Genomic DNA, 11,748 nt, shown 5'->3' on the forward strand with positions numbered 1-11,748 from the left:
CTTATTTAGGCAAAAACTAGGAGAAAATAAATACTGAAAAAAATATGCCAAAAGGGAAATGATACAGATGAGCACTGAATCTTCTTTAAAGACCAGGCAGTCCTTACAGAGGCAGATTCTACTGTGGGCTGCAGCAGGAATGCAAATGTGGTCCTTAAGCTTTCTTAAAAACAACATCAAAGCCATAATCAATGTGCTGGCTTTTGTTCTATACACTAGGTGTTCCAGCACAGTAACAACTCCATCACGTGAGCCTGGGCTATAACAGATATTGTCCAGCCTGGGTAGCAATGTGATTTTAGCTGGAATGACTTCAACTAAACAAATAGTTTATCTGGGCTTGTAATAATTGCATGAAAATGAAACTTTGTCTATTTCTGCCGTGGTGAAGGAATAAAACAAAATTTACATGTGCTGTACATCACCACTGCCTAGCTCCTATTTGGGTACAGATGTATGTGGCTCACCCAAGTACTAGAAATTATTATCCTGCCTTCCCAGTGAGAAATCTACAGCTCTCACTGTGCTGAGCATCAAGGACATAAGCACGAAGAAAGGCAGATGCTAACTTGGCTTCATTTAGCAGGTTTTCAATATATCCTTGGTTTGCTGAGATTGTTTCCTTCTGCACTCTGGGTTTTCCTGGCCTCCTGGGAAAGTACATAAGGCAGGTTGCTCTAAGGATTTTAGTCTCCTCAAACCCACCCCAAAATGTCTCAGTTTATGTAGTGATTTGATCGCATGCAAATTAAATGTGTGCTCATAAGCAATGCTTAACTTGCACATGGTTTGGTGAGATATAAAAAGGAATGAGATAGATGAATTTCAACTTTTATATGAAAACTAAAAATAGCTGTGATGACTCAATATTCCAAAAAATAACCGAAAGCAAATCCCCTAGAGCTGCCATGCATCCCAGGCACAGTGTGCTACTGGCCCTTGGGGGGAAATGAAAGAACTGATCCAGCATAGCGAGGAGAGCCACAAACCCAGAGATGAGAATGGCTCCAGGGCTAGCTATGTGAGAAGAGGAAGGGAAATATTAGAATGTAAAGAGTTAAGCTATGGTAAAACATACTTTTGCTACACTAAAGAAGACTGGTTGATAATTACTGTAGTTTTAGGGCTATTTGAATCAGTGCAGCTGCAACCTCTTCAGTAGTAACCCCTGAAACAAGACAAACTGGGTTTATTGTACTGAACAAGTCTTAAAGCTCCTCCCTGATTGTTAGTAATTGGCAGCAATGGACTTAACAGCCTCTTGACTACCCTTTTTACACTCTACCTGACTGTGCAGCTAACAATTTAAATCACAGATGCTGATCCTTCTTTGTGGCAGCTGCTTGTTAACTACACGTTCCTCTTTTTCTGTCACTGGCTGCTTCCATAACCCTGCAACACCAGGGTTAGATTGGAGAATCACATTTCATCAATATTTAAAATGGAATTAAACCTTGAAGTTTGATTAATGCTACCAGATAGGGAGTTGTAATTACTATTTTGCAAATTGCAATTGTTTGAATATGTTAATATGATTGTCTAAGCACATCTTCACCTTCAGAAGTAATTTTCCCTTTAAAAAAGATTTGGGGGGGAAAAAAAAAAAGAACCAAACTCTTTAATCAGTGGTAAATTATCACCCTGGGCACAATTAGGTGCTAAGGAGTCCTTCGTGTTGTGTGCTGAATTTTGTGTCAGTTTATTTATCTTTGAAAGTTTATCCATTTTTCTGTTTGCTTTTCAAAGATTCGTGGCACTGACTTTGCTGCATCAGGACTAACCATGTTGAGATTTGAAGATAAAGGGGGGGGGACACACATACACACACACACAAAGCTTTGTCTGAATATTTTACTGCAATCTGGTGCATTCCTGCTCAGTTAGTAAATAAGAAATTATTTCTTCCAAAGTTGGTGCATTGTAATGCTTTTTATCATGACAGATCATTGCAATCTTGCAAGAGAGAGGGGAAGAGATCCTCATGGATGAGCTGTCAGAATCTGTGTAAGCACTGACTGAGGTTTTCAAATCACTTTCTCGTGTGTCAGTCAAAACCAAGTCGTTTTCTGGCAGCCACAAAATATATTTTGAATACTGTGGGACAGATCCTCAGCCAGCCCAAAGTGGGAGAGCTCCTCTTTTATTTTTTGTAATTAATTCAGGCTGTTTTCATTAAGCAGGCAGAGGCAATACGGAGCCAACCCTGGTAGCCACCTGCACAACTGCTCCCCAGAAATAGCATCTGCCCACAGCAGATGATTAACCAGGGGTATGAGTCCTACTGATCTTCTGTTGGACACTGCCTACACAGCTACCAGGTCAGTTTGGAATTACCTTTTTAGGCAAAAAAGGACCAAATTCAGTTAGTCATACTGTGTTCCTGTAAGGAGCCCGTTTCAAAATTAACTCCTCTCAACACATACTGCTTTGCAAGTTTCTTCCCTGTTCTGGGTGACTTGAGAGGAAGCTCCAAATGCTAGCAAATCCAAACAAGTGTGTGTCAAAAGTGCAGCTGTATTCCATGGTGAGCTCAACCTGCAGCCTACTGAAATCTGTGGATTTCTGCTCAGCCTCTCTGCAAAATGAAACTGCTTGCCTAAATTTCAATGCTCAGTCTAAAAGTAGTGGCAGAAGAGCCTTCCCCAACTACACACTCCAGATTTATCTCTCAGCTGGGATTGGAAACAGCTGAAAATTCAGGGTGGCCTTGCTTCAGGGTGCTTCCAAAAGATGACTTGAAAATACACTGTAATTTAGGTGCATTTAAACTTCCTATATTAAATGCATATTGCAAAGTTTAAAATTATTTGCTTCTAGCGATCATGTTTCTGTGTTGCTTATGTGAGAGACTTCTTAGGACTCTGCATGCTTGGGTGTCTGCTAGGATGGAGGGTGGAGACTGCCAGCTAACAGCAGTATGGTTGTGTAGGCTTCTGGGGTCTTAACTAACCCACATAGAGGTGCACAGGAAAATGTACTGCATTGAAATAACAATACTTTGTAGGGTTTCTCCCCCATGTAAGCTACTCTGTTCAACTTAGAAACCTGCTCTGACTTTGTCTTAGGTCATCGTACGGCACTGTGTAGCCGTACTTGCTCCCAGGGTCTTAAAGACTGTCTACAACTGGAGGCGTGAGGCTTTCCAAAATTCAGATCCTTGGCTCCCTACTCTGCCCAAAGGCGAGCTGGGACCAGATGTGAGTGTGCATCATCCCTTTGTTCAGTCTTGCTTCTGTTAAAGCCTGTGTGAGCCAGAAGGGAAGTAGATGTGTCCTGATATGTGGCTGCCTTGGGACAATCAGAGGGTCACAGCTCAGCGTTCCCTGAGCACACAGCCATGCGGGAGGAGCAGCTTTCCATGACTATGATGTGTAAAAGGGTGTTTATAATAGACAAGCCTTGAACAAGAGCTGAGTTTCCTCTCTGTTTGCAGAGAGCCAAGCGCACACAGACCATTATAAACAATACCATTTAATTCTTTCACATGCCTGCCTCCTCCCATCACCCGCAGTGCAGTTTATCATGTTCTTCCACTACACAATTACAGTTGCATGCGATAGCATCTCGGCCATGGATTCTGCCTGGCACACCCCTTTCATTTCATTTCCACTGCCCACTCTGCTCCCTAGCACCACTTTCCTTACTGCACCTGACCCCACCATCATCAAGGCTGGTAAGAAAATGGAAAATATGTTTTCAATTAACCTTTGCTTCCACCCACAAATTCTCACCCTTCCATTTACTTTTAATTATTGTAATTCCAAAATGGCCCCCAAATGAACTTCCCATCTCTTGTAAAACTTGTTTTCACATGGACTGTATAGTTGAATATAAGTACCTATAAGTCTTGTGTGTAATCTGTTTAAGGGATTCACAATAGGATGGCTAGCACACAAACAAAGTTGTTATTCTTGGCATGCCACTATTTGGAACTCGAACTTTCATGGTTTTCAAAATGGTAAGTGTTTGAAGACCAGGAAACCACAAGGAACAATCTATCTGCAAAAGCTATAGCTACTGAAATGACTGTAGTGACTTACATCATGGTGCATATATTAATGTTATCATTGTTGGCTCTAGTCTTGAATATAAATCATATTGGTTCATAATCTGTTTACTGAATGAAGGATATTTTATATTAAAACATGTAAGTCAAATTTAATCTGAAAATACTTTCTTGGTTACATGGATGAGAAGTCTCCAACTACCTCTGTCACTTGAGTAGGCTTTGACACTGAGAAAGACACAAGAAGAGTGCATTTTGCAGTGGCATTCATAAGCACTGATCTTAACACATTTCTGTATAGATATGAAAACAACATGTGCTGGGTAGGAGAATTGGCCCAACATTTAAAAAAGCATTTAGGGTAGAGTAAGAATAGACACAAAGCTACTTCTTATAGGAGTCTGGGATCTTCTCTTTAAATTAAGTAGATTCAATTTCCTTCTGCTGTCTTCACTTGAACACTCATTTATTTGCCTTGCCCACTCAGCAGTCCCCAGTTTGATACTTGCTAATGCTCTGCCTCTCCTCCTTATAAGATGTGGCTCCTCAATCAGTTAATTTGTTAAGTATTGGAGATTTAGGTCCAAAGCTTTCACAGAAGGACAAAAGCTATGTAACTAAAAAAGAGGAAAAGATGAGTGACACTTGAAGGTCCAGATAAAAGAGCTATCACAATTTCCTACCTTCCTTTTCATGCAATATTTTTCAGCTCTTCTATCATTGAAGCAGTGAGCCTGTGGAAAGCAAGTGCCAGCAAACTGGAATTGTATGAATGTGAGCAAAAAAACCCCTGTGATCTGAGACAAGACCCAGGAGAAAACCATACATAGGAGATAGTGGAGATAAGACCAAAGGGTGAATTTGTATAGGCTTGTGTAGAGCCTTGTGGGCAAAATAACAAGCTGGGTGCCATAGCAGAGAGAGAAAACATGTTGGGTTTTTTTTGGTGATGGTATTGTGAAGGAATGAATCAAAAGAGGCCAGAAAGAAGAGTTAGCAGTAGAAAGGAGGAGCACTCCAGCTGTTGCAAGAAAAGCAAAGGGCTACTCACATTTGTATGCTCTGCTTGTGTACATGAGAGTAGTCTTGGCTCTCTCTTTCACAAAGCTTTTCCTTTATTTTCCCCCAGAAATAAGTTTGTCAGCCAAAGTAAAGAGAAAAAGATCAATGGATTGTAATAGATGGCATTTAACATAAAAATGAGTAAAATTTACAATTTGGTTAACTTGTTAAATGTTAAAAAAATCAGCAAACAATAGACACAATTTGTTTTGTTCAGAGCCCAGAGGTAGAGACCAAATCCTCTAAATTAATTTCTGCAAAAGCTGGGTTGTTGGTTTTTTTCTCTCTCCCCCCCCTCCAAACAGGTCTGGATCCTATTCGTTGTAGAATATACTGATTACCAACTATTTTTAAGAGCTTTACACAAACATTATTTCTTTTGTTGTGTGAAATGCAGAATCAGCCATCTGGCGAATGCCCCAGAGCTAAGATCTTTTACATGACATATAATTCAAAATGATTAAATATACAACAGAAAATAGCTATAGCATTGCACTTAAAATAGCATGAACTTTTACTGCCGATCAAAACTGATTTCTTTAGCTTAACAAGTATCCAAAGAACAATTATTTGAAGAGCTTTTAAGAGTTTCAATATGTAGGAACCAAACCTCATCTAAATTCAGTATCTTAAGTCAAATGAAAAAGAAACAACTGTGCAAAAGATTAAATGGTCCTGTGTTATAAGTAGACATTTAAATCTATGGGAAGCTAAATCCATTTGAACAAAAATACTATATTCCCTCTGTATGTGTTTTGCTGGGGCTTTCCTTCCTCTTCACTGCTAAGGGCATCTGCCAAAACAACTCTTACACTCTTAGGCAATGACTGGGGACTGGCCCGGAATCAGACTGTTCATCCACTCCCTCCATCATCAGAATGGGCAGCTTCAAAGAAGAGCAGGGAAGAAAGCTCTGTGCATGATCCCCAAGTGCAGTCAATATTTTATTTTCTTTCCCCCTGCACCACAGTCAACTTTAAGTATAACTTGCTGTCTTTTTTTTTTCTAGAAATATTCCAGGCCTGAAAAATTGCCAGGCCCTCATCCCACACTCAGTTCTCCAGTAGTTTATGAGAGAGAGCATGCAAACATCTGCATGTATTTGGGGTACACGAGGGTAGGTACAGAAATATTACCCTGTGTAATTATTGAGTGGTTATGGCTCTGTTTCTCAGCTACATTTTTCAGACAAGTCAACATCTATGTTTCCCAAAAAGCACTTGGTGCAAGCCAGAGCTGAGTTGTAAGACAGGAAAAAAAAGATAAAGACCCAAAGTCTAAACGTAGGAGATTTACTTCATGGATTTGCATACTTGGATAAAACTGAGTGATGAATACATCACTGTCAGTTTTCCAAAGGAAAACTTGCTTCTACATTCTTTCAAACTGAGCCTGAGAACCTCCATCCCAAGGTAACAAAGTGAGGAAGCTCTAAGTCTGGGATTACTAAGGCTTAAAATGAGAATGACTTTGCACCCTTGCCTGTGGAGTTGGGTCAGCCTCACAAGCAAAGGAACCTCAGGCATTCTAATCCTGGACTTTTCTAAACTATAATGAAACAATGTTCTTGAATCTTGATCTTTTCAGCTCATAACTACTCCTGAAGCCTACAAGACTTTCAGGCTTGTAGAAATCCTGAGCTGATTGCTGGCTGATTTGGGACTGCAGCAGCACCAAAGCCTATCCCCTTAAAAAGATATTTATCCTGGTTTTCTGCACCTAATCCTGTTCTTAATAGCATACATGTTAACTCAGTTACCTGACTGAGCTGTGAGTGTAAAGGCAGGCCTTGTGTCTTCCTGCTCTTGATGCCATATGAAGAGCTGGATGTATTTCAGGTAATACTGACCCCAGTATAGAAAGCTACCTATGCACCATACACCTACTAATTAAACCTGAAGATGGAATACGAAAGTAGTGGCACAGATGTTCTTGTATGACAAAGGGCAAAGGTATATTTCATGTTATCTAACCCATCCTTGGGAGAACCACAGTGAAACAGGGCAATCTTCATCAGAAATATCTTTGCTTTTCACCCAAAGAGATGAGACTCAGGCAAACTCCTACAATCTTTTCAATCTCAGTGTAACAAAACCTGTGGGTTTGATGGTGTTTTCTGATAGTTGAGGGTCCTAAAACCTGAATGTCACAGCTCTTCTTGCACCTCCCTGCTCTGCATTAGAGATACCATCACGCATTTTCTACTTTTTACTGAAAAACTGGGAAATCTTCCCAACTTTCTATTGACCAAACTCTGTTACAAAGGTGCCAGGAGTCCTATTTCTGGAAGAAAAAAAACAAAAAGAAATAAAGTAATGCTCCTAGTGAAACAGGAGTCTAGTCCCAGTATCTGTTCAAAATAAACAACATCTCTTCTTACAAATAACCCTTCCCATTCTTATTTATGTGTCCAATTTTGTGTACTTTGCAAAACTGGAAAGAAAGGAAAAAAAAAAGAGAAGGTTGAAGAACACATGGAGAGTCAAGAGAAATTTGAGCATCCCCAAGGAAAGAGAGGTTTAGGGGCGCAGTAATAACTGCAAGATTGTGATGAGAATTTGGAAAACTTTGCTAGATAAAAACATGTAACCAAACTGTTGCTGTCATTTCATTCCCTGGGCCTGAGCCTTTGCACTACTCTAATAGTGAGAGCTCTTTCAGTAAATGAGTATCAGACCTCCGCACCAGCGAAGCACAAGGCTTGCCAAATTTAAGAGGAGTCTCTTCGGTACTCCACATCCACTCATCTTGACAGAGCAGTGGTAGAAGCAAATTCATCAGTTTCCAATGGCATCTGTTTTCTTATTTTCTGGAAAGGTACCTGGATGCTGCCCCTTTGGAGGCAAATCAGTGCCAAGGCTGGACGCTTCCTTGCGCTCTTCCCCAAACAGCCAAGAAACAATCAGAAACTGCTTCATAATAGGGCCAGGGTGAAAGGTGAGAACTGGAGTATTCTGAAAGCCTGCTGCCAGACCCGAGGAAGATAGTGTCATTTTGGTAAACCTGTCAAGCTGTTGTAAGAACTTCCTCAATGCTTCCTACCATCTGCTTTTGATGCTTTCAAGACTTGGCTGAAAGCCTGGAGGTTTTCCTGCTCATTCCTGCCCAACCTATAATGGAGTAATTCTGGATCTGTTCCCTGTCATCCCAGCCTCTTCCTCAGTTTCTTCTGCTTACAGCTGGGCTTTTTTTTTGCTTTTTTTTTTCCCCCTTCACTGCAGTGGCCTTGTGCCCTGAATCATCTCTCCTGGGGCGGTAAGAGTTCCTCTGATGTTGAACAAGTGCCGGGTTTTTCAATTGTCTTCATGTTCTTGAGAGGAAGGGTCTGGCCTACATGACACATTCCTTCTTCACACTCTCATCAACAAGCTTAACTTTGTGTGCGGGGCTCTCAATGGAATGACCACACAAAGCACATCTCCAACAGCTCCGTCAGGCTGCACGCTGCGCTGATCTGGTCAGTGAATATTGATTGATATAACTCATAGGGTTTGAGATAAATGCCATGAGGGACAATGAGTTCAAAGAACAGATTAAAAAACAATAAATTGAATTCCAAGGCGTTCCCTTCTGTACTAATCTGTGTAGGTTCCTGTGTTTTTGGAAAGCATGTTGCTTATCTTCCTCATCAGTAGGCCCACTGCATTCCAGTATTTTGGATCGATGCCATTTGTAATAATCCAGATCAGTTTTTATTCAACATTTATAAAACAGGCCATGTATCATAGGGTATATTTTATAGCAGATGGTATCTCCAATTCATTTGAACCCCCCCCTCCCAACCCCCCCCTCTTTCACTTCCCTCCTCCAATATCACAGCACATAGTTATAGGAGCTCTTGAAAGTAGAGCTGAGCAGATATTTTTTTTTTTCCCCAACAAATAGTAAATAGGAGTTTCCAAGCAACAAAACTGTTAAACTGTGGCATACTGAAAATGAACCGTTCTCTCTTCGAGAAACACCAGGTCTTGCAATTTGGACATTTGGGGAGGAGAAAAAAAAAAAAGGCAAAAGAAAAAGTGGGGTGGGAGAGTGGGTGGCTGCTTGCAGAAATCATTTTAATTTAAAAAGAAACCCACCCTGCACTGAAAAGGTAATAAACACAAAGGTTCAACAGCCAGCACACAAAGCACTCCTTTCTGGTCAGATTACAGTTTTTGAGTTATCTCAGTGTCAGTTGTTTGGAGATCTTCTGTGTGTTTTAAATGTGATAAGTTTCTCTTCTGCCTTGATGAAAACTAATTTGCCCTAAGGCTTATTAATGTGAGGACTCAGCCGCAAGAACTAATATTTGCCAGACGCTACTCAAAACACAGCTCTCCAAAGTGACAAGGAAGTTTCCTGTTCAGCAAGGCATTTAAATGCAGCCCTAAGACTCCTTTCATTAAATTGGACTGTTCCAACATGCAGAGATAAGCACATGCTTAAGCACTTTGCTGGTTCACAACAGTTTATTAGCTTTCAGGAATCAATGATGTACACCTCACAACCACTCCCTTGCTTGAGATCATAATGGAAGAGACTCAAGATTTTCCTGAGTTTAACATACCAAACTGTAATAAAATATATTTATTTGTATCTGCTTGGGAACACTTCACTGTAATTTTGCAAAATATGATTTATAGAACTCTGGGGATACATAAATCACTGATAAAAATAAATAAGGGAGAAATATTTTAGCTCATTGATAACAGAACCAAATCATGGATTTTTATGCTTTAGCTTTAATCACACACCCTAGAAGATGAGGCAAATAAATTCATCTGAGTTTACCTTGCAGAGGCAGTTAATCCTACCTGCACTTCTCAGGAATCTGAATTTGTAGTCAACAATAACTCTGGTTTCAGGATTATAGAATCCATCACCACAGTCGTAACAACCTTCTGGGATTTTTCTGGGAGGATCCAGATTTGTAAGCTGAGAAATGCCTGAAGGAAAAAAAAAACAAAACAAAAGAGAGGGGAAAAAAAAAAAACCCAGCAAAGGGTTTGGTTTATTTTGCTTTTAAATTTATTTGTATTTTTTTTTTTTTTTTGCATTTGTGCCTTGGATCAAGAGAACTAACAAATCTTATATCTCCATGGTATTTGCTATAAAAACAATGCAGTTACAGTAAATGCTATAAAATGTTTTGCCAATTCTGCAGATGGGAAAAATGAAAATGGAAAAATCCATACAGAAAAAGATATCACTTTGATTTCACTCACGGTCCTGCGGTTCAGCCCACTGAACCAGCATTACAAATACACCCCCAAACTTCAAAATGGGGCCAAGAGGGTCTTGCTGGCCCCACACAACCAACTGCATGTCATTGCAAAAATATTTTATGCATAAAGAAGAGCGTTTTATGTATTACATTACATATTTCACTTGTTCCTTATAAATCTTTTGTACCATTTGACTACATACACTATTATAAAACTCTTTAACATAAATATATGCTGGACACAAGAGCCTGTTCTGATACACTAAAAGGGTACATGGGACAGATGCAGCCAAACTGTATCTGATGTTCTGGAAGGAAATTAATTGTCTTTGCTCAACTTTTCTATATTAAAAGTGCTCTGCAAAGGCAGTGGAGTGTATGAAAGGGTTAATCAGGGTATCAAAAGCTGTAGATAACAAAGCCCTGTCCTTAGGGGCCATCGCTCCAGAGAAGCCCGTGCTGCGGATGGAAGGCTGAATCTCTGTGGATGGGAGGCTGCATCCCTTGCTGCGCTGGTGGAAGGTGGTGTCAGCATTCTTCTGGCAGCATCGTATGGTCAGGTTCTGAAATTAGCCAGAGCATTTCTGCTCCATGTTACTCATGTAGCCGAATTAATCTTTCTTAAGCAAAGTTGTTAGTCTAATTCCTTCCAGATTCTTAGGATTGCAAATGCAATTCAGTACCTGCTGGTTTCAGACCAGAACAGATTTCTGTGTAAAATCGTCTGTCGTAGCCGTCACAGTAATGCCATTTTTTATCTTTGTATTCAAGACCATCTGCAAAAATGTATTTCCCCTGCAAAACATGTTCAAGCACAGAGTTAATAAACATGATAGATGGCGGGAGCATAAACACGGCCAGCGTTCCCTCTGCCAAAACCGTGCGTCGGCCGAGCAGGGCGAGTGCAGGGTGCAGCAAGGGCTTTCATGGTGCTGGGAACTGAGTCTGCAGCCTCACCCTAACACCTCTGGGTGTGCGATGCCGTCCATGGGTGCCAAAATTGGCTTGTCTCAGAAATCTGCTGGTTTTACCCCAAAAGCTTCCCTAGAGATGAGGGCCAATTCATGGACTCGGATTGAGGCTCCCCGCCCGGGCTACCTGCGTGGGCACCCCACGGTGCCAGATCGCTCGGTATCTGCCTCCGTTGGGGAAGAGCAGCTCTCCTTCGCCGTGAAACATCCCGTCCTTCAGCGCTCCCCGGTACTCGGTGCCCGTCGGCAGAGTGTAGGAGCCCTGTCCCTCCATCCTGGAAGAGACAAAGCGGTTAGGAACGGGGATGGAGGGTGGGCAGCCTCGAGCCCCCCACGGCCCGCCGAGCCCACCTGCCGCGCACGGTGTCTCCGCTGTACCGACCGCCCCCCACCTCCATGGCTGCCCGGCTGCGCGGCGCCGTCACCATGGCAACGCCGGGACCGGCGGGGGGGCCATAAAGCGCCGCCTCCCGCTGCCGCCGCGCATGGGCCGCGATGGCGAG

At 41.6% G+C, this 11,748-nt stretch overlaps 2 protein-coding genes across 3 annotated transcripts in view; one reads left to right on the forward strand and one right to left on the reverse strand.

Moving 5' to 3' along the window:
* LHX6 (LIM homeobox 6) overlaps nucleotides 1-2,937 on the forward strand; it is a 24,385-nt gene extending 21,448 nt beyond the window's left edge. Inside the window, exon 11 of the transcript XR_010989509.1 lies at nucleotides 2,178-2,937. The gene's annotated coding sequence lies outside the window, so the exon portion shown is untranslated. The remainder of the gene's footprint in view (nucleotides 1-2,177) is intronic.
* The window catches only part of MORN5 (MORN repeat containing 5), a 15,182-nt gene extending 3,514 nt beyond the window's left edge, over nucleotides 1-11,668 (reverse strand). For both annotated transcript variants that reach the window (XM_068155815.1, XM_068155816.1), the window contains exons 1-4: nucleotides 11,597-11,668; nucleotides 11,373-11,520; nucleotides 10,958-11,069; nucleotides 9,865-9,996 (exon numbers count right to left, since the gene is read on the reverse strand). In XM_068155815.1, coding sequence (XP_068011916.1) covers nucleotides 9,865-9,996; nucleotides 10,958-11,069; nucleotides 11,373-11,520; nucleotides 11,597-11,643 — 439 coding nt within the window. In that variant the 5' untranslated portion in view covers nucleotides 11,644-11,668. The remainder of the gene's footprint in view (nucleotides 1-9,864; nucleotides 9,997-10,957; nucleotides 11,070-11,372; nucleotides 11,521-11,596) is intronic.
* Between the last annotated feature and the right edge of the window lie 80 nt (nucleotides 11,669-11,748).

The sequence above is a fragment of the Melanerpes formicivorus genome, unplaced genomic scaffold (assembly GCF_026170545.1).
Source record: "Melanerpes formicivorus ecotype bairdi unplaced genomic scaffold, bMelFor1.0.p_v2 SCAF_33, whole genome shotgun sequence".
Taxonomy (NCBI): Eukaryota; Metazoa; Chordata; class Aves; order Piciformes; family Picidae; genus Melanerpes; species Melanerpes formicivorus.